This window comes from Pagrus pagrus (genome assembly GCF_965226575.1).
Source record: "Pagrus pagrus genome assembly, chromosome: 4".
Taxonomy (NCBI): domain Eukaryota; kingdom Metazoa; phylum Chordata; class Actinopteri; order Spariformes; family Sparidae; genus Pagrus; species Pagrus pagrus.
Genome location: NC_140188.1, coordinates 9,731,119 through 9,757,079, shown reverse-complemented (window position 1 = coordinate 9,757,079; position 25,961 = coordinate 9,731,119). Strand labels below are relative to the sequence as shown.

The 25,961-nt window shown below is 41.7% G+C and overlaps 1 protein-coding gene across 5 annotated transcripts; it reads right to left on the bottom strand.

Annotated features, from left to right (window-relative positions):
- Positions 1-6,647: 6,647 nt before the first annotated feature.
- On the bottom strand, positions 6,648-25,754 carry kiaa0753 (KIAA0753 ortholog). 5 transcript variants are annotated; one of them, XM_084351160.1, is made up of 18 exons: positions 25,323-25,754; positions 24,463-24,756; positions 24,079-24,337; positions 23,824-23,933; positions 23,659-23,721; positions 23,215-23,436; positions 22,333-22,510; positions 21,361-21,563; positions 21,061-21,182; positions 20,196-20,354; positions 19,585-19,674; positions 17,941-18,028; positions 17,641-17,712; positions 17,378-17,548; positions 17,089-17,170; positions 16,735-16,855; positions 9,521-9,754; positions 6,648-7,554 (listed from the first exon to the last, which is right to left on the bottom strand). In XM_084351160.1, exons 1-18 carry the CDS (start codon positions 25,449-25,451, stop codon positions 7,410-7,412), a joined length of 2,742 nt encoding a protein of 913 aa, XP_084207286.1. In that variant the 5' UTR covers positions 25,452-25,754; the 3' UTR covers positions 6,648-7,409. The 5 variants fall into 5 exon arrangements, with proteins under 5 accessions (XP_084207286.1, XP_084207288.1, XP_084207287.1 ...); XM_084351162.1 differs by having other exon boundaries at positions 17,641-17,709; XM_084351161.1 differs by having other exon boundaries at positions 20,196-20,351.
- Positions 25,755-25,961: the final 207 nt, after the last annotated feature.

Sequence of the window (25,961 nt, the reverse complement as noted above, 5' to 3'; positions counted from 1 at the left end):
CCCTTTTTCCATTACATCTGCCGGCCTGGCTTTACCTGGTTTGACTCGCCGCAGCAGGCAGGGATTTGCATTTCCGCCACAACTGGGCTACCTGCATGAAGGTGTGTCTGAAACTGGCGACGCGCTTGTCCTGATCCCCGCAGTACTGTCGAAGAATCATCGCTAACAAAGTGGTTACACTGAACCGGTTACAAACACGTTTAATTTCTTATAACATCTCCACAATAAAAGCCCCCCAAAGCTTTTACTATGAAGCAGCATTCAAGCGTTTTGTTTTCACCAGCAGCAACTAAACATTGGTGTTGAAGTGGTCTGATAATGACAAAGAATTTTAAATTCAATCAACTTGAAATGAATAAAACTTGTATAATTACATCAGGTTTATGAGAAAAGGTAAGTTGATTACATATTTGCACTTTTTTCTGTGATAGAGCAGCTACAGATAGTAGATAGTGTGTCTTAATCATCACAAAATATTGCAGGAATTACAAAAAACATTAAAAAAAATCAAGTAGGTCAAAGTTATTTTGTGTGTCAAGGATCACAATATGTTGTCCAAGGTGTGATTAGTGCATATCAGGCTAAATAAAAGAATATACTATGACAATAAATCACAGCAGAATTATGGGTCTGCAGTGGCATATTTCATGAATTAAACATAACAGTAGATTAAAAACAGATAAAAGTCAACGTAATGTCAAACAAGCAGCATGTTGCATATTTTCCTCATGCAGGGTGGGGTTGTTACACATCTACTGTATGGAAGAGGATACAGAGAAGAGGTATGAAGAAGAAAGAGCAGGACAATAAATCACTGTATAAGCATGTGTCTTAACACAAATGTTATGAGAACTGAGCAGAATACTAAACATAAAGTGTCATGAGCGTCACAATATGCTGTCTCCCATGGTTATCGCATCTCTGGGCTGAATAAAAGAGTTTATTATGAGGGGGAAGAACAATACATCACATCTGAGTAACTAGTCTGCACGTGCATATCGCATGAATTCAGTATAATATTAAATTTAGCAGATAAAAGTCATTGTAATATCATAAAGGAAGCTTGTGTTGTATATGTTTCCTTATGCAGGGTGAAAACACTGAATATTAAATATAGAGTAGGTCAGTGAGAGTCTCACTGTCAATAGAGCGCATACCTCCGCCGAGGCCCAACAGTCCCCTTTAATTCAATCAAGCCTAATCCAATGTCAAATAAAACATATTAAAATCTGCTGACACTGGATTTAATCCTTTTTTAATCCCCATCAAATTGTACTCGTGCAAAGATACCAGCCACCTAAATATGATCCATGAATCATTCCCTGAGAAGTTAAAGGTGCACTATGTAATTATGGGGAAGACATTTTAATCAGAAGTGAGAGATCTTCATTCACTGATTTTTTTTTTGTGCCTAAACACACTAAATAAACAAACTCTTCATTTTCATGACTGAGCAACACAATTTCATACTGTTTTACTTTGTTTACATGTGGCGGACCCCGCCACCTTTCTAGCTTCAAACAGTGTTCTGGGGACCTTATTTTCCTCTGATAACAGCTTGTTTATTTACTTATGGAAAAGATGGATATTTCTGAATTGTATTATTACCTCATTAGTATTGTCAAAATTTAAATAGTTTAAATTTCTTCTCCAAAACTACATAGTGCCCCTTTAAAGCAGGTGAGAAAAACTTCCTGGCTCTGTCCATTTTTCCAGATCCACACCAATATTTAATGGGGTCTATTCTGGGCTGAGACCCATCCTCCATCCAACTTTTTGTGGAAATCTGTTCAGTAGTTTTTTTGTAATCCTGATGACAAACCAACGGAGAAACAAACAGATAAACGGACAGAGGCGAAACGTCCTTGGCAGAGATAGTAAAAGAAGCAGAAGGACATGAATCATAAGTCTGCACACAAATATTACAAGAATTATACAGAATATATGTATATGTATAAGAATATAATATGTCTCAATATGTTATCTCATACATGGTTTGGTTATTGCATATATTTATGAGATACAACATTAAATCACAGCAGATTAGAGGTCTGCACAGGCATATTGCATGAATTAAACATAATATTACATATAAAGTCGATAAAAGTCATTGTAATGTCACACGGGCAGCCTGTGTTGTATATTATCCCTATGCAGGATGTGGTTACAGAGTAGATGAGGTGTTGGGATGAAGAGCAGCAGGACGATGAATCACTGCAGCCTAAGGATGAAGGGGTGACAGCCGCCACCCCTGTCATCCACCCATCCATCACCGGAGCAGCAGGTGCCACCTCGGTCACACGGGGCCAGTCACCCAGACAGAAGAGAGAAAATCTTTTGGGGCTTTGACGAGAAGTGTTGCAAAATAAAACCAAGCCCATCAAAATGAAGCCCTCTGCTCGAACATCTGTCAGACTGATTTCTTTTTCTCTCTTTATTTGCTTTCCAGGGATGAAGAGGACTGAAGCATATGAATCATGCTCCCTCAGCTTTAAATCCTTTTAATCCAGCTGTGAGATCTGGTCTAATCTGACAGATGTTTTACCTAATATGTGTTTCTAATTCCTTTTTAATCTTGACCTGTGCTACTTGACCTAAATTGCTGCAACATAGGTTTCCTCACTGGCACACGTTTTTATGGTCTAAGTGGTCACGATGTAGCGTAGCTCTTCCTCTGTGGCCACACATGAGGTCACACAGTCCCAGGATGCTCTGGTCATGGTGTCATTTGGCAGCCTCGTCCACACAAATGAATATTGATAGAGGAAAACGCCTGTGGCTGAACCGTCATCCTTGAATCCGAGGGCCGGACATGCTGCATTACCAAACTCTGCCAGGAATACACGCAGCCAATTTGTGTTGTTCAGGAAAGCCAGTGACAATACACATCGGGCCCAGATCATTGAATTGAGATCCCTCGAAGGAAAACTGACAGGAAAAACCCTAAAAGTCCAGGAAGCCAACAAGACAGATAGTACTGATTACACCAAATGGCTGTACTGACTGGAAACAACTGAGAATAAAAAGGCTAATTGAATAAATAGAAATGTCTCTCTCCCTGCCATTGAGGTCTGAAACTGCACAGTAGTTTCACATCAGAAGAGACCGATTTCACCCGTGTCATGCCGACATCCAAAAGGGAAAAAAAATAAACGAAAACAGCCCTGCCGTTTTTAATCCTCTGCAATCCTTTTGTGATATTGGGCTGCTCCTTCAGGGTAACAACAAGCCCTCATTGTTTGGTAACGTAGCAAGAAGTCTTTCCCAGAGAGAGAGCTGAAATTATATTCCACTTCTGCTTCAAAGGTGGAATATGTAAGTTTAAAACACACAAAAATGAGCTAAAATTAGCAACAGAATGTGTAGAAACATCAGTTTTGATGTTATGTTGAAGACGTCCAAGTATTATGACTCCACTCATAACTTCTGCCTCACCATTGATAACTCCACTCCATCTACACACATCTGCAGCGTCGGAGTCATTTTAGACACCAACCTCTCCTTTGAAATATGTCAGTCACCTGACAAACATAGCTCATCTCTGCCCATCACTCTCCTCCTCTGCTGCTGAAGCTCTGATCCATGCCTTCGTCACACCATGAATTGACGACTGCGACAGAATTATATACTGTATCATCTGAAGTTCTGAATTAACTCCGCTCTGCTGCTTGCCTACTCACCCTCTCCGGCTCCAGTGACCACATCAACCCTGTCCTCCACAACCTCCACTGGCTCCCTGTCCCACAACACAGGATCAAAGTCAAAGCCTCCACAACTAGGCCTCTTCCTACCTCACTGACCTGTTCCACCTCCACACTACCTCCTGTAGCTTCGCTCCTCTGATGCCAGCCTCCTGGAATAAGCACCAGACCTGGAGTGACAGATCCTTCTCCTCGGCTGCAGCTCAAATTCATGGGAAACTCTTACTTTGATAAAAGAGTACAAGCACACAGGAGCCCAGCTGTTTATTACCACTGTGAGACTTTTAGACAGTGAAGGTAAGACCTGTTTCAGCAACATAAGGCTTTCTGGGAGCCATTAAAGAGTCACAACTGTACTTGGCAGTCAGCAAACCTGAATTTAGCACCTCAGGTGCAGATTTCCTCTCTGAGAAAACAACTCAGCAACACTGTGGGTGGAAAAGCACAACAAATACTCAGTACCAAACTAAAAGCTCATGATTCTGCACTTTGAAAATGTGATTTATACTAAAATATTCATCCGCTCATGTGTCACAGCGACTCTTCCACAAGCTGAGATAGTAGACTGGCACTTCTTCACATGCAGGGACTGTGGAGTGAGAACTACTCAGCCGTGTCACGCAGACGCATTACTTATTCCTACTTCTACTGATGAAGGACACATTTCATTTGGTTCTGACCCTTCTGTAATTGCTATCCACCTGGAAGCTTTTGTGTAGATAATGAGAGGTAACGTTGGTCCGCTGCACACGCACAAGGCATGCAGCGAAGCTCGACTCTGACCTCTGACCTTGTCTTCAAGCACTTGACATTTCAAGGGTTTTTTTAAATGCATAAATACATAATTATTTGATTGATGTCACTCAGTGGCTAAGTTGCATTGTGGGTAATGTAGGCAACAGGTTTTGAAAAGGAAGAAGAATATGTGGAATGAAAAAGGTGATGTCTCTGTGTTGAGTCGAACAGTGTGATATTTTTAAAGACCTGGTGCCTACATTTCCCACAATGCAACTCATCACTAGAGGTAATTTATCAGATCACATGCAGCTTCCTCTGGAGCCATGAAAGACAAAACCACTTTTTTCACATGTGCAGTAGTACTCCTCAGGAACTGTGAACACACATTAATGAGAAAAATTGAAGGAGTTACCCTTTAATTATTTATATTTTAAACTACTTTATGCTACAATTAGGAGGAAACCTTCTAAGAGTATTTCTAAACGGGGGCATTGTTCAAGTGTTGGATATGAATAATTCCGTCCTTTGATTCAACATAATCCTCTTTTGATTCATTTTCTTTGAGATATGATAATCAAAAAGTGGCTTATTGTCATGCATTATTCGCTAAACATTAAATAAACAACAGAGGCTTAGTTCAGCAGCAGGCAGTATTTGGCTTTGGCTCATTCGCTCTCTGTTCCCTGTAATGATTGTTGAAAAGCAGGAAGTTCAACGAGTTGATGAGTGATGCTCTGGTGAGGAAAGAAGGTCACGCTGCTCCTCCTGCTGTTATTCTCCGCGTCGGAGACTATTCTCATTGTATCTCACACTGTGATGAAAAAATTATGAAAAATATTGAGTTTTTCCAGAAAACTCTGTCGTACCCGCTCAGCTTCAGACTCACATCTGCTTTGAGGCTGATAGATAAACTCTCATAATCCAACTGTGTGAGTTTAGTTAGCTCTCTGGAGGGACTCTACTTGTTTCACACAACTCCACGACTAGCCGCTGGTTCTGACACCATTATTCATACCAACAAAGCAGAGCTGTGACTGAATTAATGATGCAAACAGTCAAAAGACTTCCAGTAGTCACAGGTGTTTCATGAAATCTCAGGCAGCCCTCAAAATAATTTGACTAAAAGGAACATGGAATGGGAATTTGCACGAAAGATCACTAAGCGAGGACTCAGCATAACTCATCTCTCCTACACTTCAGCAAAAGCAGCATAATCCCTGGAGAACAGCAAACAGGTGCAATAAGACATAAAAGATCTCATATCCATCTGGTTCTGGTACCGAACAGCAGCTGAAAATGCTTCGAAAGTGTCACAAAGCAGCCTGGATGTACCTGTAAGTCTCTCCCTCAAAGCAGCATGAATGTATTGCAGTCATATTGTGTCCTCTGCAGTTCTGAAATTAGCTCTGATAATGAGTCAGCGCTGGCTGCCGGCAAGGTCGAAGCTCTCTGACCATTACAGATTAGAATAATGTGCAAAACACTGTTAATTGTGTTTGTGAATGTTCATGCTTTGAATCGATAAAAAGGCAAAGAAAGTCAAAATCTGGAGAAATACACGTTTAAAATAACAAAGCAGAGAATGGATTTCACTGTTCTCTGGTTTGCCAACAAGACAGACTCACAGTGAGACGCTAAGTGGAGCCTGCTGAGCTGTCACAAATGAAAATATTCAGCTTTGTCTTTTGAACTTCTCTTGACAGAAACATTTGAAATGCCTGAACCATAACAATGAACAATTAGAAATTAGCTCTTGATTATCTTGTCTCCCATTCCCGAATGTCAGAACAACCTCAGCTCTTTACGTCGGTGTGAAGACAGCAACGCTGCCCTTGGCCTGAGCCCAACGTTTCCTATCTGTCCTCGATCGAAAGAGGAGAAATGTGCACCGAGCTCGAGCCTGTGAAAGCCTGCACGTATTCAGACGCCCACGCAGAGCAGAGCCCAGCCTGAGAGAAAGTAGGGGCGGCTGATTCAATGGCAGCTAATTCATTCAGTCACTGTATGTCCCCTGTCAAAGGCTGCTCCCCACAGGCCAGCGCAACATCTGGATGTGTCCCCTCTGCTCTGCCTGCGTGGCTTTCATGTCGCTCTCAAGGGACTCGGACAGTTTCTCGGTGTGCCAAAATCCATCCTGTTTATTTTGCATGCGCCGCTGACACTTCACACCATTATTAAGCAGAATTCAGTTGGACTGGAACAACAGTATATGAACTAGTGTGCACATTTTATTTGGAAAAATGAGCAAAAACGGATCATTATAAGGTCGCCCTAAACCAATACAAAACTCTTAAAAGAAGACTTCATTACTCTTTATGCTTCATCTGCTCACAGTGGTCACAATACTGGGATAAAACATCGACCAGTGAGGGGAATACGGTCTTCTCCTGCCTTTAAACATCAAAGCACAAGAAGAACTCATGTTACAATAGATTAAACACATGCCCTTGGCTTCCTCCATCGTTTTGGTGGAGACCGTATGCAATTAATTTATTTCCATATTCCAACGTGAAAATAGAAAGTGTCAGTAATCCTCAGGGAGATTTAAACCAAGTGCAAGGGGAGGGCGGTAATCTTATAATCCCCTGTAATGTCGTAATGGTCTCTCCAAGCTTATCTAAACTAAACTAACTTTCCCGGCGGAATTCAATCACAGATACAGATGAACCGTAAAGAGTAATGTGACTAATGCTCCTTGTGCAATTCAACAATCTCATCATCTGCTGCAGCTTCATTTAAAAAAATATCTACAATCACAATTAAATAAAGTCTCATGTTGTCACGTCAAAGTAGATATCTACAAACAGCTCTCAACGTACAGAGCTGTGTATATTAACAAAGAAAGAAGAAAAATGGTAAATAATCATAGTCCTTGTTTGACAAAAAGATCCCAGAGATATTTAAATCTGCCAAAAAAGCAGATTTTTTTCACCAAAATAAATACATATTATAGTCATTTGTAAGAAACTGCTACATCCATGATGCTGTGGCGACTGGCGACTGGACAGGCTGGAGAAACTCTGAGGTGAAGACGGCCTCGGTGTACTCCTCTACAACGTCCTGAAACCCTGCAGCCACGTCAGCAACGGCCTCCGACAGCAACTCGTCCGCCAGGCTGAGGGACAACAAACAACAAAGTCATTAAAGGGAAAAAACGTTATTTTCTTCAAAACCAAGTTTCAAAGACGGCTCCTGGGAGTCGGCTTCTTCTGAAAGTTAAATAACAACTTTCATTTGCAAGAAAAGCCAAAGTCTAACGTCTAAAAACAATCATGTTTTACATCACAATGAAATTGATTTGGCCTCGATTACTACTATTTCACAAAACTAAAAGAATCTAGACGGTGTGATTGTTATTATATAAGCCCATTATTACTTCCGCCCAGGAGGTTTTGTTTTCATCCGTGTCTGTCTGTTCGTTGTTGGTTTGTCAGCAGGATTGAACACTGACTCCCATGAAACTAGGATGGGGGATGGGTGTCTGCCAGAACAGACACCATTAACTTTTGGCGAGGATAGAGAAATCCTTTTTCACCTTCTTCAACACTGCGAGATACAACATTTTGGTTAATTTCTCATAATGGGAATATTGCATGGATCTTGATGGAAAGAATCTGCCGTTTTTAGTTGGCTGGTATCATCGGTATCGGCTCATATTCGCTTTACTGGCTGCTATCATGCTATCTGAAATTGAGATGACCTTCACTGACAGAAGTGGCCGATGTCTTTGCACTGGAACATTCATGAGCTACTGGCTCTTGACATCCCTGCCATCAGTTTGTTATTGACCTAATGTCATTATCTTCAAAAATACAGAACGTGCTATTAGAGCAGGTTTTTCCTAACCATGTCTACTGACTTTCAGAGCTGAACATGAAAAACTCTGCGTCTTATGCCTTGTAAGGCATTAAATGAGGGAAAATAACTCAAAAGATTGGTGAGCTGAGTGCAGCAACGAGCTAACTTTCAGTGTTTTTCAGCATTATCTGGGTCAGTGCACACAGAGACTAAAGCGCGGACATGGGGGGATAAGTGAGAGTGGTGTACACTCTTACAGAGCCCCGAAAACGCCAAATCGTTAAGTTGTCGGTGCAACAGAACAATCAGAGTAGCTGTGTGTTGAGTCAAAACAACACTTTGCTCTCAGCACTGCATCCGGACTGAAACAGAAAGCCAGCAAACTACAGTCAAGGATTGGGAACAGACTAATATGTGAAAAGCCGAATGTGAACGTCTCTTAATATTCTGGATGTTTAACCCTCCAAATATAATGAAATCTCATCACCGAGCCGACAGTGTAAAAAGTGAATTTAAAAACTTCAAATGAGGCTTCAAGTGTGTTTGTTTTCTGCGTTTTCTCTGTGCTGAGGTTTGAATGAAGTTTTGCAATTTTGCAATCAGTCTGTTAGCAGACAGAATGAACGCGATCCTCCAGGGGGTTCGGCTCTGCAGCAGCATCAAGCCGCTCATTACCATCTCATCACGCCGACAGGTTTCTGCACTGTGGCAGAACAGCAGGGGGTCTACGTGCCTCCACGTATGTGTTCTCTCTGAGATAATTGGATGGCTTACCCTTATTTTACTCCAAATTCAGAAAAGTGCAGATCCATCTCTTGAAAACTCATTGATGCGAGACTGATAATGAGCGAGCGACACACGCAGTCAGATCCTCTGGGTGTGACTGGACTTTTCAGCTCTGAATTTAAGCAAAAACTATTTGTATTGCAGTTCGGACTTATAAATGATTGTAACTGATACAAAGACATGGATTCAACATGGTCTCGTAGACGAGAGGGAGTTTTCTGCATTCTGCACTGCGGCAACTTAACAGTTCTGTTAAATATGCAAATGTGTGAGTGGGAGAGAACAACGGTGAACAGCAGAGACACGCTATGCAAACCATAACCTCTGCATGATCCTCTCAGAGCGAGCTCTTCAGACTGCACATAATGTCCGTCGAACACGAGAGCAGGAAAACGTCTCATTTTATGCAGTCAAAATATCTTTACATCACCTCAACGACACAAAAAGAAGACAACGGATAAACTTCAGAGTCTGTCAACCGTTTAGTCAGTTTGTACCTGCTGGCCACGGCCCAGGGGTTGAAGCTGCCGACGGCCTCGTGAGCCACAATGCGCAGGTAGGCCTCGTAGTCTTCCCGGTACCGCCGGATGTTTCTCAGCATGCTGCCTGGCACAGTGATAACAGTCCCCCCGCCTCGCTCCACTGGGCCTGGGAACACGGCGCTGGGTCCGGGCTGCTGCTCATCTTGGGCTGCCTCCTCTGTCAGGCTGCTCTCAGAGAGGATGCTGTGTCTGAGGAAACATGAGAGGAAGGCAAGCACGTCACCTTTTTATTGCCTTGATCGTTCGCACCGTATGAACTGAGTGAAGGGCTTCTGAGGGCTGTAGAGAAGAGGCAAACTGGTTTATTGAGTGCAGCGCTGTGATTGACCAGAGTCACTTGTTGTGCCTGATAGGTGGCCGAAGATGATGAGGTTAGGAGAGGTGTCAGAGAGCAGGCCTCCTCTCTCGCCTGCCCCTTTGCTCAGAGTGAGTAGGGGCTCAGCTGGGCATCGCCATGGTCTGGCTTCATAATCCTCTCTGCTTGGACAAATCAGCCTGGCTCCTGCGACACCGCTCTCGCTGCTATATTTAGTGTTGCGGCAGCTCCCAAAGCAAAGTGCCTCCCTCTATTGTGCTCCCCTGCCTCGGCTGAACTTGTTTCTGTTTTGACTGTGTGGGAGCTGCAAACCGCGGGGTGGCCGTAAAAATCAAAGTGCCACCACAGTTAACTCTGCTTCCAGGCCGAAGTGGGTCGATTTGTCGTCTGATGGGCATCTGGGGCAGATGTGGTGAAAAGCAACAAAGCAGCAGCTCGCAAATTCATTTCCTATTTATAAAGTCAAAATAGCACCCATGCTTTTTGTGTCGTATTGACACACGACCAAGACCTCGGCCCTATTTCCTGTCAACAAAACACCATTCAGACATTGTGACAAGACACATTTTCTCCAAGGGCTGCTGTAGCATAGTTATCTGTGAAAAAGCGTGACAGAGACGCAACAAATAGGTCAGGGAACAACAGTATATGACATCTATAGTGAATATCTTATTAAATGTATGTGTTCATGAGGGTGTGTGTGTTTCTGTGTGGACCTAGATTCACAGGGGATCACAAATATCAATACAGGAATATATCGTATTTCTACCTCTATTGTTTTTTACAGTTTGTCTTGCTAATTTGGCTCCTTGTAGTAGTGCTTAGCATAAAGCGAATGTAAATTGCCACAAAGAAGAAACTCAAAGGGAAAATGGTGCAGAGTGGAGATTTTAGAGAGGACTGCTTTCTGGCAGTTTGGTATTTTTGTCGAACTATGGCTTTTTTGCTTTTAGTTGTAGTCGGTGTGAATGTGTTAAAGAGGCACTAAGCAGAGGCACTCTGTCTGGAGAGGCCAACCGGGAAATGTTTGGGGCACCCCAAATAAATTGCCTCTGGAGATCATTCTGTCCTGGGCACTACTAGCAAAACTATCAGCGGCCCTGATGACAACTATGAACCCCCTTAATCCTCTCATAAAGGCACTGCTCCAATGATTTATGTGTTGATGAACGTTGGGTTGAGGGGCATGCTGGGAATTTTTTTCCTTGGGCTCCAACAGAGGCTAGAATTGCCACTAGCACCAAGCCAAGCCTTTACACTGTGGTGTGAAACTCGCACTTCAACAGACGTCTTGATGTACAGTTTTGTAGATGTTCTTCTTGCCATGTATCAGGTCACACAGAATTAATTCATCTTGATACAATTTTGAGATATTTGTACTTCACTTGAGTATTCCCATTTCCTGCTACTTTATACTTACAGACAATACTATACTTACTATACAGACAAGTTTAGTTACTCTGTTGGATTGAGTTCAATAATAAAAATATAATCAACAAATAAATTATGATGTAATATTATAGATTAAGAAAAACTTTATTGATCCCAGAGAAAAATTCACAAGCTACTTTTTGGTACTTTTGTGTAGTAAATACTTACATGCATGACTTTTGCTTGTAACAGAGTATTTCTACACTGTGATATCACTACTTTTACTTAACTACAACATCTGAATACTTCCACCTCTTCCATCAAGGGCAACTTATCGTAATAGTATCATACCGTGACCTACTCTGTGATTCTCATCCATAATCACAAAGAAGATGGCTGAATAACTAAAAAAGACAAAAAAACATCCTCTACCCCTCACACTCACCCACCTACAACTTGGCCTGGACGCGGCATACACAAACCAAAACAGATGAATAGCACTGGCAAGAGATCACCTCAAGTTAGCCCACTCATTTCTCTACAAAAGCTCCAGCTTTGCATCACCCAGGCTGGGAAGCAGTTGACCTGGCAGAGGACAGTACCATACACGCTGTGTCATGCAGGCTGAACTGAATCCGAGTTGGACAAAGACAAACGTGGCACAGAGACTGTCGGGTGGTGATCCAAGCCAGACTCACAGAAGCCCTGGTGAGCTTTTGAGAACTACAGGAAAGTTTTGTGCAGTAACAAACAGATGGAGGATGAACACTGTGGAGGAAAATTAATTGTGATTATTGTAGATTATTGCAATGCACATCAACAGTGCAGCCATTTACTGTGCTACACATACATGGCCTGAGAATACGACTGTAGCTCTAAAAAAGAGCGGAGGAGGAGTGAAAGAGCAGATAAAAATACATGAAAGGTTCAGAATATTGCTGAGTGGTGCTTTCATCTTCTCATTGATTTGTTTGACCTGCTGATGGAGCAGCGGTAGGTCGGTCGGCATTAGCCGAGCCGGGGGGGACAATTGGGGTCTGTGTCTGGGCTCCTCACCATGGATACGTAAACCTTATCTGCCGCTGTGCCGATGTTTTCAGAGATGAAATCTCTCACTCTATTATTTCAGTGGTCGTTTGACAGCAGCAAGGCAAGCACAAAGGCAGCAAAGGTGTAGAATAATAGATGTTTTGGAAATAGATAAAGGAAGTGTCAAAATATTGAACTACCTTCCCACGAACAGTGAAGAGAAACTCTCTTCTGACAGGCCCTGCGGTTGTATGTCGTGACTCAAAAGACACCATAACAAGCCTCAGAAGACACTAAAAGAATAGCCTGAGTAAATGAAATAAGATCTGCTTAATATAATTTGATATCAGTGTCCCTCGCAGTCATCAAACAACACTCTTTAGTGTCACTGTCACAAATAACCTTCCTCTTTGTTGTTAAATGTGTGTTTGTGTGGCACATGATTGCATTCATGACTCTATTTCCCTGCACTCTGCAGCGACTGATGCGTCTCTCCGGGCTGAGAAATGTGGGTTATATACAACCAATCAGGGCACACATGATGAGACCTCCACACAAAGCCCCAATATTAAACCTCTCCATTCTGCTGCACTGAACACTGACAGAGGTTTAACACAACAACTAACACCAAAACATGGCATTTTTTAACTATTTTCTTTCAAAGGAGCTGATGTAAGCTCTCTTATAATCAGCTGCTTAGTTGCTGTATAAGCAAAGCTTAATCAATGCCATCAATAATTCTGTCTTATTCAAGTTTTCCTCTCTCCTAAACACCAGTATTCACTTTCTGCTGATCACTGCGCAAGTGTACTAATGATCTGAACTTCAGGCAGGTATACAAATATCCAGACTGAACTGAAAACCTTCAGGGACTGAAGTGTTCTTTGTAATAATATTTTTTCATTATCTGGAGGATTACTTCCCTCAGTGAGGTCAGCGTGTTGACTGGTTACTCCCCGGCATTAAAGCGAGGCATTACTGTTAAATCTAGACTCTTTTCTTTGACACTAATGCAGCTCATTTCCTCGGGCTGCAGATGGAGACGAGCTGTCAAATGTCATTTCACAATTATTATCTGAACTGTGGAACTCAGATCCAATTACTTTCTGTTAAAGACATACACATTGTGACATGTCCTCCATCAGAGATACACACTGACATTACACACAAGTGTTAATCTGTTCTTGGTGTATCATATTTGTTTTAGCTTTGGTATTTCTGATGCAACAGGCTGCGTGGTTCTTGCAACAAAAACTTTTCCTCACTTCATCTCCCCTGGTATGTGTTGTAAAATGGGTCATTTTAGCCCACAACGCTGTAGATCAGGTCGCTGACTCATCTCCCTCAAAGCTCAGGCCAGTTTACGAAAGCAAGTTCTGCACCCCTGAAGACAGCTCTATAAAACAACGTGCCTAATAAGCACAGTTTCTCTCTCTACCTCACTCCAAACGACTCCCAACTTTCACCTTTATTACTTCTTGGGGGGATTAAACACGGTGGAAAACGGGCTGTTATCTGTCTACACCAATTTTCTGCTCACACCTCGTTGTAGTGATAAGAAAAGAAAACTCCATTGGGAAATAAGCATAATGCACCCGTCTGCTCGTGGCAAGTGTCGCATTTATTGGCAGCATCTTTGTTGGTCGGCCCTTTTGTGTCAGCACAGAAAAACTCCCTCTGCCACTTGGCTATTAATTTGGCTTAAATTAAATATGAAAAATAAGATTTTTTTCCAAGCAGCCGGCAAAGCGACTTCTGAATTGGTTGGGTCTTCATTCAGAGCGGGGCAGAGGTGACTAATGTTGAGAATGTATCAGAATCGATGGTAATTATTTTTCGAATGACAGCGAGTTGAATGACTAAACCTAACCCTTTCATATACAGAACCGTCATCAATACAAACAAAGTTTATGCAGTCATGCTGATTGGGACACTTTTAGCAACCCCTCCTTCATCTAACTGTTTCATTATTGCACTGGAGCATCTAATGGAAAAGAGATTCTGTCCTGCCATTATGTGTGAGTCAGCAGACAGCATAACTACACACTCTCTATGCTGCCTTTACTAAGGGAATATTTTAATCAATGTACAAATGAAACAAACAGTTAGCACTCAACTGTGGGCTTAAACCTCTGATGTTCCCATTAAAAACATCAATCAGTAGATTCACTTTACAGAGAACACGTATCAGCCACTTCTTGTAAATAGCAGACTAGTCCTGAAAGGCTGAGCTGAATAATTAACAAACATGTTTGTAATGCTTCGCCACAACACACTGATATACACTCCTCCTGTCTTTATAGGTATACTCTGCAGTATTTGTCGGTGCTTTTTGTAAACACACCGGTCGAAGCAACACAGACAGAGAGCAGCAATGGTTGAGTGGGCTAGAGAGTGAGTGTATGTAGCTTAACCTCGCCCTCGGTCAAACACCAATAAGAGACCAAGAGCATAAGGACGGTACAGCAATGTAACTCGGTTGCTACTTTTTTTATTCCAACCACACAACCTGCAAGCAGTTATTGGCTTGGGACTATGTGAAGGTCAACACCCACCAACATCCCAAAACCAGCAAAAATAAGAAAATACAACATTGTTGTATCATTTGGTGTATCATTCATCCGTGGAGATCTAGGTTATTACTATTAACACTATTGTTATTGATTAAACCACTTACTAATGCTTCTAAAGCCTTGAAAGTGCCACCTGTGTGTCAGTTATTATAATACTGTTACTGATGCTAGTTCAACCAAGCAACAGAAGTATCACCTAGAATTGTTTTCTCCAGTAACCTCCCTAGTGGCCTCTCCAGGAAACTCGTGGATACATTCTATATAAGGAAAATCCCGCACAATATACCTTTAACGTAGACAATACTTGTAAGTCGATTAGTATACATTTTATCATAAATATTAGATACTTATTAAAGGGTTGATAGTCACTATTTTTCCATAAATTGCCATCTTGTTTGTTCCTTTTGTAATTAATTGAGGTCAGTTTGCAGAGATTAGTCCTCACTTTGACATCAAAAACATTTTTTTCTATTGATTTGTGGTCAAAAAATCTTTATTACATCTACTGTGATTTCATGTGTTTAAAGAAAAAACATGAAAAGGTCCAGCAGGGTGCAAGTACTTTTTAAAGGCATACTAATTTGGGCCAAGGATGAAAGCCATGCAGGCAGGTCTGTCTCAGTTTGAAAACCGCAGGGATTCAGCGAGTTTGAGAACAAATGAGCTGGCAGTTCTCAAATGACTTTGTCCTTACTAAGAAGCTGCGAGGCTGAGTACCTCTGAAACCAGAATAAGTCGTAGAAAAAACACATAACACCTCTTCAAAAAGACCTGACACTAAATACTTCCAAGCGCCGGGGTTGTTTGCCAAAAAATAGAGTTATTACTTGATGGATGTGTTAAGAAGAGTATTAGATGAGTCACAGAGTGTCTGGGGGGCCAAGTTTCCATAGATGGAACTGAACCTGAGGCACTCCAAATCTGACTGACTTTAATTTACTAATGGTGCTGCTCAAATTTGTCAGAAGCAACATCCTGCTGGCTTGGCTGCGTCTACAACTTCTAGTCCTTCCACTTTCTTTTCTCCTCCTTCCAAGTTCCTCATTAATTTAAACAGGACAGCAGCTGCAGCCAAAGCCCTGGGCAGTGGAGGGTCTCCCTGTAGAGTCTGTTGCCAGAGTCAGGAATAGACTGTGCCCTGGGTATGGTAGCCACCAAGTTATTTTTTCGGGATGAGTAAGGCCTCCCGGTGGGACGGCGCTTATGGGGCAATGACACATCATGCGGGAAAAAACTCTAACTGTGCATTGTTGGAAATACATTAACCACTTTACTTTGCATCACGTCTAGAGGCCTCATTATAATGACTTCCTGTTGCTCTTGGTTTCACAGGCTGGAAAAAATGCCACTGGAAAAATAACTCTAAAAACATGAATACAAGGTGTTTCTAGCTTCTATTTTGTGTTATTATGTTACTTTCTAGGTATGTGTGTTTTATATTAAGTGCAATGAGATATTTTAACCTGAAATTAGACAAATATACTCAGTAAGATGTTGAGTTTTTGCAGTGTAGTGCAACCACATGAAGTCTTTACTGCAATTCTATATTTTCTCTTACTGAAAGTGACCAAATCTAAATCAAACTATAACGTGTGTATACTTTTTAAACTGAGGATTATATATCATATAATTATCAATATTGTGCCGGAGCCATGATTACTTATACTGGCAGCTCAGGCCTATAATTTCAGCTCTAATGAATGAGAGGGATGTTAAATAGGTCAACCCCTGACGCTGCACTCCAGTTAATATTCTGAGAACACTCCAAAATTTGCCTCTTTATGATGAATAAAACAGCAAGCAGGGGGGAGCTATCAGTGAAAGATGAGATGTAGGAATGATTTCTTAGCAAAACGAGGGCAGAGGACATAGTTGCTCACCCAGTCTCCACAGGTTTCTCTAAGACAATATCAGCTGCAGAGCTCTGCCTCGGCACCGACCTTGAAAGCCTAATTGGCTGAGGAGAGGCTGGCCTTGAGCCCGGGGCATGGCACTGGGGTCCTGGGAAGAACAGAAAGGGAGAGGAGGAAGGGGGTAGTGGTAGTGGGTGTTGAGAGGGATAGGGTGGAGCAGGGGACACACATAGACATATGAAAAAAACAAGAAGAGCATAGACAGAATGACAAGTATTTACTGACTCCGTCAGTTGTAGCACTGCTTCCACCTACAGGAGACCTAAGGGAAATCATCTCTACATGCAGCAAGATAAACAGCTTTAGTTTTTGTTTCATTACCTGCTGGTCCTGGTCGGTCCCAGTAAAGAGGGTCTGAATAAGTGATGGAAGCAAACCGTCTCCTCACTTCCTCCTGATCTCTCTGCTCAGACACATACAGAGAAACACATTATAAATAGATTATCCACCTGCCAATAGTTACCAACGTCAAGATCAAGACTAGACGCTGCATCATTAAACAACACCAGACCAAAGCTGTCACAACAGCTCACTATAAATACCAACCCGATCACTGTTGACCTTTTCGGGCTCTAGGCTGACCTTCTGTTGGTTGGTGGGCCTCTCTCACCTGTATCTCCTCCATACGAAGCAGCATACTCTCCAGGGTGGGGGCCTGCAGCCTACGCTCAGCCATGCCCTCTAACTGTCTGTCTGCCTCAGCCGCCCACGCCGCCCGTGCAGTGTCCTCCAACAGATCCTCCAGCAGGGCCTCACTCAGCTGCTCGGCACTCTCTGCAGCCTGTGGAACACAAGCCATGACCACCAAATTCTGACTTTCAAGACCAAATCTGCTGTCAATTGTGAACTATTGGCAGCAGCAGAGCAGCTCACCCTCTCTGCAGCCTGCTCAGACAGTCGATCCCTCAGTGAGGAGCTGATCTTGTTCCTAGACTCACCAATCTGCTGAAGGTAAAGTGACAGAAACAAAGGCAGTCACACTGGTGCAAAGCAAACATCATTTATCCCCTCTTAATCCATATAAACAAGACTGATACTCAAAAAGTAACAGTATATCTTACTGCGGTAAACCAGACGGTAAATGTTTTAAAATGCTCTGTGTTTTATTTGAACAAATAAAATGCATTGATTGTTTTCTACAGGAAAGTAAAATAAAGTGAAAAGTCTTCCTACCTGTGCTTCATCCAGCAGGGGCTGAATTCTCTCTCTGGCCTTCTGCTCGGCTCTCTCAGCCCACCGAGTTGGCGAGACAACTTCAGACCTGTAAACCAAAACACGCCCACACTGCAAGCTGTCACCAGAGAGGCTCTGGGGCTGAATAGCTTGAACTTCAAGAGACTGAATGAGACATTTTATTCCCAGACAACATTTTTAAAACTTGATATGGAGACAGTTGTTGTATGGGCCGGCAACCAAGTGCTTGTTTGCTTTGTTTTCTAAGAATATTTGATGGCCTAACAGAGTTTTCATGGCAGACATGTCATCTTGTCATATTAAGAAACGCTCAGGTGGAACTAAAAATGTTATTTTATAATCTGCTCACATGTGGCCAATAAATTAAAACGAGGGATTAAAACATGTAAACTCTACAGTGCCCTGTAGAGTTTACCTGTCCAATGTCTAATCAGGAATTAAGTGAGGTGATCTATAGGAACATGTGTTTTCTCTGGTGCTGAGGGGATGCTGCTCACAACCTGCATTATTTTCAGTTCTATTGTTTCTTGGTAATTATGTCCATGTTGCAATTCCCAGTGTAACTGTTCATTTAATTGTGAGGTCGGCTGCATTGAGCTGTACGGCAGATTACTGTGTGGATTACTGCTCTGGGCAGTGGCATTACTGAATGTTCATAAATGACTTAATAATATATACTTAGATGTGTCCTATGTCCTGTACAAAATAAGTTTTATAGTCTGCAACCTCTGAAGAAAGTTCTACGAGCCTTCTGCCAATATTACAACGATCCTGTCCCTAAAGGGGCCCTGCGGAGTTTGATCATTAACAAACACAAGTTGTGTTAACTTTCAGTGTTACTCACCAATCTGAGCCTATATATACTAAAAATGTCATGTGCATTTCCTTCCTCATAAAGAAGTTTTAAAGCTTAATTCTGACGTATGTTAATCCAGCATTGTTTACTGGCCTGCAGTCTTCTTCTTTTCAGCATATAGTACCTTGGTGTGTTACCGCCACCTGTTGTTCAGTGGAATAGTGGGACAGCACTGGACTGTGTGTATTGACTGCATTCACACTCTACACTTCTGAGATGCCCTGTTGTGCTCTCTCCACGTAAAAATCTGCCTTGACTGTGTTTTGCTCTCGTGTCTTCATGTGCATCCTCATGCTAAAGATAACGGGGACCCAATCATGGAGGAACAGCTCTATAGTACTACTACAGGTCTAAAACTCCACAGGGAACCTTTAAGCCAAATTGAATTTGTCTTTTTAGTTGGATTTTTAATGTTTTATTTCACAGTCAACTGTTTTAATCGTTGGCACATTTTTCTGTGTAGCTTGCTACAGAACGGGATCAATAAAGCATCAGTTATTTTGGCTGCACTGCAAAATCTTACCGAGTATATCTGTTTAATTTCTAGTCAAAATATCTCATTAAACTTTATTCAAGACACAATCACATTAAAGTAGCATTTTAGTGAGATATGGGGACTTTTCTTTATGGAAATCCATTTTTTTTACCCACTAAAAGCATGAAGCGAATTGTATTCATTGTTTTTTTCTTATTTTTGAAGTGTCATTTTTTGCCAGTTTGCCCTTCTGTTTACATCCCCTGAAACTGTAATCATATTTCTACTGTACCTTAGTATCTGAATGCGTTCAGCCTCTTCTTTACTCAGCTGGTTGAGCTCCTTTAGTCTCTGCATCGTCATCTTATCCAGCCAGGCTTTCCTGTACCAAGCCAGTAATCATCACATGAAGCAAAATGCAAGCTCGATTAAGCATTGCACACACTGTTTATAATATATAATCCTCATCGCTACAATCAGGCTGTTGCCCCTGATTAATGGCAAAGCAAAATTGTAGTAATTAAGGTTTGATTAAACAGAAACATATTTGCAGCACTCAATCAATGAGGTGCTTATAAGCACTGAAAAGAGGAGAGCAATTAATCACTCATAAAGAGAAATGGCCTCAATCTAGCAGGCACCTATATTAAATTGGAAAGAATTATATTTGAATTAGACTCAAAGTATTGCCTGTGGCTCTCGGCGAGTGGGGTCTGCCACAGAGGTTAGAAATAACTCACTGAATACATTAACAATCTTTTTTTATAGAATCCATCCATTTTGCTTTTTCCTCTATTTTTTTCTAGGACAGACCATCTGATGTATGATTTCCAAAATGTGTTTTCTATCTAATAAACTGAAGAGATTAAAATCTGTCTGAATTATGTAGGAGACTGGCTTCACCTTAATGCTTCATTCTGAGCTTGTCTCTTATTTTCTGAGCTCAAGGCCGGCTGCTCTGCTGCCAAACCACCGGCCACCTTCTGCTTTGAAGGGCTGGGTGAGCGCTTCACGGGGGAGAAGAGACAACGCGGCTCTGGTCTTCTCCTTTGAGGGGATCTACTGAGAAGAAAGCAGAGGAGAGAAAGAATAATGAGTTAGAAAAAAGGAATAAGCAAGTTAAGAATCATGGAAATCTGAAGAAAAAGAGCCATTTTACACAAAGAACTTGCAGCATCAGAGTGCTTTTCTTTCATGTCACATTTTTGTAGCAGTCACCATTCCTGAGGGAACAGACAAACTAGTGATTTTCTTTGAGCTATATTTTTGGTGTTTCTTAACCCATTAACTTAGTATGATTGATTATCTGCTGTCTTTTACCATCATATGTTACATTTATATTGAGGGGATACCAATTTGGCAAAGCCTACAATCATACAGTGAGTGGAAGCTATTAGTCCGGCAGCTTTTAGGCTATTTTTCTGCTCACGTCCACCTTCTGGCTGAAAAATGAACAACTTACTCAACAAGTCTCTCCTGGCACTGCTTGCACAGACTGGTTTTGTTTTTCTTTCTATTTTCACATGTCTTTGTGTTAACAGCACATTAGTTCACAGTGCATTAATGAGCAGATCCCTACTGGATGCAAAGTGTTACCTTGAGATAAGAATTGCAAACATTACAGCAGTAAAACCTTAGTTATGCAATGGTGCAAATCACCCACTGTGTGCCGAGAGTGACTAAGAGCAAAGACACTGGTGAACAATAATGGGTTTTGATTTAAAAAATCTCATGTGTCATCATGTTTGCAGAGAGATAAAAGGTTCACCGTTGTGGAGGAGGAGAGTGAGGGGATGTAGGAATCCAGGGCACAGAGGGCTCTTTTTGAGGGAGCTGGTTCACTCGGAGCTGAGAGGAGACTGTAGGCTGCTGGAAACCTGCGTCTTTGATCTGATGACATTATGGCAAAAAAGATTAAATACATGCTCAGATTATTTACATGATTGTCACGTTGTTTAAATCTCATCCGGCACACTTTTATACATCTTTTCACAATGGATTTAAAATTTAAAAAAAATCGTATTGCTTCTTATACAATGTATAATAATATAAAGTGTCAGTCCAACACCTTCATTATAACGTCAGCCTTATTTCTCCCCGAGTGTGGAGCCCCTCCTTTTCTGCAGGTGGTGTTTGTCTGAGCTCGTCTCTGCAGCTCTCTCAGCTCCCTCTGTTGGGCAAGGCTCTCCAAGCCGGCCCTGAGCACCTCTCTTCTGCTCAAGGGCTGGTGAGAAGTGGTTTTGGGCTTCTGTGAGTTCATTCTCCTACCTGCTGACACAAATTAAAGACGAAACCCTTTTTTTAAATTCATGCTATTTAATTAAAAATCAAGGAAAAGCTACGGTAACAGCAAACAACAGTCATCCTCATCAATATCAACCTCAAGTAAATCGGTTTGGTACCTGGGGAGTGAAGGCATTATGAGCGAACACCACACCACCAATTACACAATTAGCCATCATTCTTGACAAGCAGCTGGATCCCTCCTGACTGCTTCATAATTGGTAGACGGACTTAAGTTGGTTTCCAGGGAGCTCTAGATGCTGCTAAAGCTCACTGGAGGGGTTTGTGTCCTCTTTTCTCCAGGATGCCTCTTAGCGCAATAAGAACCAGCAGGTAATAACTGCTCATAACACTAAGCAGCAGGGGACCGAAGTCCAGGGTTCTGCTTGTCACTTCCTGTTTTTCTTTCACTTCTCCATGGCTCTCTATCAATTTTCAGCTGCATTTAAGCACAGAGGGAGGCCCAAACACAAAACGCACAAAAGCCCTTAGGTGACTTCCACATACACGGGAGACTAAACAGTTTGGCCTTCATCAAAAGGTTAACATCTCTATGCAGTTTTAAGAGGATTTTTCAGCACATTTACCACTTAAGTTGACGATTATGCAATTATATTACATTCATAAGGGTTGAAATTATGTTAATAAATACGGTTGCTGAGGGTAGAAAATTAAACTTAAAGTTACACATGCACAAACACCTTACTAAAGACACATAAAGGGGTTTTAAAGTACTCGAGGAAAAATAAACACTCACCATGGACACCTCTTTTGGGTTTTGTAGGTTTGCGAGGTCCCAGTACAGATGAGGTACTGGGACCCTTGGGTGCACTCATTGGTGACGTGCTGCGATGAGGAGACTTCCTGTGTGGAGGGCGTGCTCGGGCCTGCATCTTTTCGAGCATCTCTTGTTTACTGAGGGCAGAATCCAAAGTCTAGGAGGAGTAGAGGGACAAGAAATTTATATTTTGCATGATTCACTTTAAAAGCTAAGCAGACAAGCTGCATATATAGACAAACAATAAACATGAAGTATGAGGATGATATGAAACAAATGACTACAAGTTAAGTGTTGACTTAGCTTAAATTTGAGGGTATTTGTATCATCAGATTAATGCTCCAAGAACTGTAAAATGTTCTATACATAATATCACAAGTTTGGAGGACCGAAAGTCACTGGGAAAGTTAATTTAGGCTTAAATAAAGTCATCTTATTGCTAAAGTTGGTCAATTAAAGTAAGTCATCTTTAACCCACAAACAGACCTGTGCTGCAGTTTTCTTTACTTGATGTATGTTTCGGATATTTTAGCCTTCAGTTTTGTCTTCGGTAGGTAAAAAACATGATCAGTTGGGGTGACTGGTAATTGGGGTCATTGAGGCCAGGTCACTGATATGTTCTGTAAAAACATTACACTGTTCGGCTATAAAAAAATATTCAGGTTTTCTGTCTGTTGTTGCTGTTTGGTATTATTGTCATGTTGTATTATTCTAAATTTGTACTTTGTACACTATCTTTAATTTTTAATTTTATTTTTTTTAGGGTTGAATCAGTGAATAAACAGACAGGAAAAGTGAGGAGAGAGATGAGGGTATGACATGCAACAAAAGCGCTTCATCCAAACACGTTCTGCTCCTCACCTCTAGTTTCTGTAGGATGTCCAGGGCCGTCTCCGGCACAGCCGAACCCTGTTCCACTTCCACCTTGGCTGAGCACAAAGAGAGCTGGCGGATCAGCTGGCCCAGCTCTTTGTAATAAGGGGGGACCTTCCCATGAGATAGATCTGAAAGCTGGTGTATAACAACCTGTAAGGCCCTGAGTGTCCCACGGTGGGCAGCTGCCAGCCTGTTTATTGCCATGGACTGAAAGGGGAACAGAAAGTAAATCAGTTTAACATGATTGTGTAACAGATAATTCTATGATTTTTACTGAGCGGTGGAGCTGGTAAAACCTTACAGAATCACCTCTAAGCAAATTAATATTAACATTAATATTAACAGGAGGCCCACACAGTAATTGTCCTTATTGCTTTCATTGTTGTATTGTTGTAAACAAGTTGATGAATGGTCTCTGTGAAGATGTACCTTTTTGGTCTTCCACATGTTCTGGCTTCGTAGTTTCTCTATATCTTCTTGTATCTCTTTCACCTTTTAAGTAACAATTTAGTAGGACAGTGTTTATACATACAAGGGAAATTAAGACGTCAGTGAAGGTTTATTTTCTATTACATGTGGTAGGGATTTAACTACCTGTTGTTGGAGAACATAGATGATGCGTGCTGAGCGGGCTGCCTGCTTCTGTCTGCGTATGTCCAACTTGTTTTGCTCCTCAGGCTCCAGCGGCTCCTCTATTTTCTCTCCTGTTGTTTAGATCCCATTATTCATTATTACTCATAATCATATGTGTAATAACTGTGATAACCTTTTCAAGCTAAGTAGTACCACAAAACATATAATCAACAGTAAGACAAGGGCATAGTGTAACAAGCTGTTTTTGTGAGTCACCTCTGTTGGCTAGCTCTTCTACTTTCTGAATATAGACTTCCAGCTCATATTGCAGCTTGTGGATCTCCTGGCTTAAAGGAGCCTGTTTGCCTCCTTCTAGTTGTCTTAGGCCAGTGTCTCTGGTTGGGGGTGACAGGCTGGTTCGAGGCATGGAGGACTTCTGGGATGTGAAGTCCAACAGTTTGGCTCCAGGTCGGGACGCTTTATCTTTGGGACTAGAGGCCTTTAACTTTGTCTTACTCGGGGTGGCTCCAAGCTCCTGTAAAGAGAGAAAAAGACTCCCTTCAGTCACCGACTGAACAAAGTGGCAATCATTCCTTGGGTGGGACATAAATCAATAAGCTATTACTTATAAACTTTGCGCCATTAAGCTAAATAATTTACCTGAAGCAGCTCCACATCACTCGTTTCGAGGAGGGAGGCCTCCTGAGAGGGTTTGACAGGGGATTTGGTCAGTGACTCAAGGCGCCTTCGTCTCAGATCTCGCTGGGCCAGCTGAACCGCAGCGTGTAGTCTCTCCTCAGAGAGAGCAGTGAAGCTAATGGAGCTGCGGGCGCTGTTCGCGTTCTCACGCTCCTCCTGCAGCGGCAGCAGCCTCTCTATCACAATGGGGGCTGGCAGGCGAACATGGGTGGCACGGTTGCTTGTACTTGCAGGGATGGCTTCATTGAACAATAGCTGTGGTGAAAAAATAATCAGTCTTGAATTTTCCTCTGAGAACAGCTTGTTTATTCAGTTATGGAAAAATAAATATTTCTGAGTTTGTATTATTACCTCATTAATATTGTAAATATAAAAAGTCTGAGTTTCTCCAAAAACTACATAGTGCCCCTTTAAAACACAACCCAACATCTTTTATTTGAACTGTTAAGAGGTATTAATTCACATTTAAGGTCATGTACGGGCTGTACAGTTTGTACACTGTGCTATATAATATTTAGTCTTCCCTCAAAAATGTAGGTGGTCAAAACATAATAAATGACTTTTAGTGCAATGCATCAACTTTAACAACACCACACACCACAGTCTTCTCGATCACCAACACCTCTCTACAACAATTTGGACAAACAATGAACAATATAACCTTGATAAAGTTATGATTTATTTCAGGGCTAATTTGAGTATAGCTAACAACAGTTAGTGCCAAATAAACTGGCAGATGAGTGTACATAGCATGCGCTATCGTAAATAAAGCTGCAATTTAACATTCACAGGCTTCATATACATCTGCCACTGTTGTTTACCTTTGTTTGAGACGTCCCATGAGTTAGACTGCTGCTGTGACCGTTTCGGGTTGTACCTGAGACCACCCAGTCTCTCGCTTGACTTTGCTGTCCTACGGAAATCACACTCTGCAAGAACTGCGTAGTCATTTTCAGCCAAAACAGCAGCCAGGTCCTGCCAAAGTAGCACTCAGTTCTCGATTTCTAACTAATGCTAATGACGGTTAGCATTAGCTTGCTAACTACGCTTTTGAATTGCAGTTTGCCAACATCAAGTTAATCCCAACGTCGTCCATTCGACCATTTCGACTTCGCTTATAACTACTTGTTAACTTATATATATGAATTATACGTCAGCTATGCACACAACGTCGTAAACTGGAGGCTAATTAAAACAAAGCGCATGTTTAACATTTTAAAATTTAATGCAAGCTTGTCAACATTTTGAACCGCCGCCATGACAACAACAGAACGCCGTTAGGCGGAAGTAGCTTTTACCAACTACGGGTCGGCAAAGGAGCCAAACATGAACTCAAACGCATTTTTAATTAAATGCTATGAATATTTGAAATAAGTTGCTTCTGTAATAATATATGAAGATTATAAAAAATGTGTCATTATGTTATCGAATAATTGTATTTCTCGTGGAAAAAGAGATGT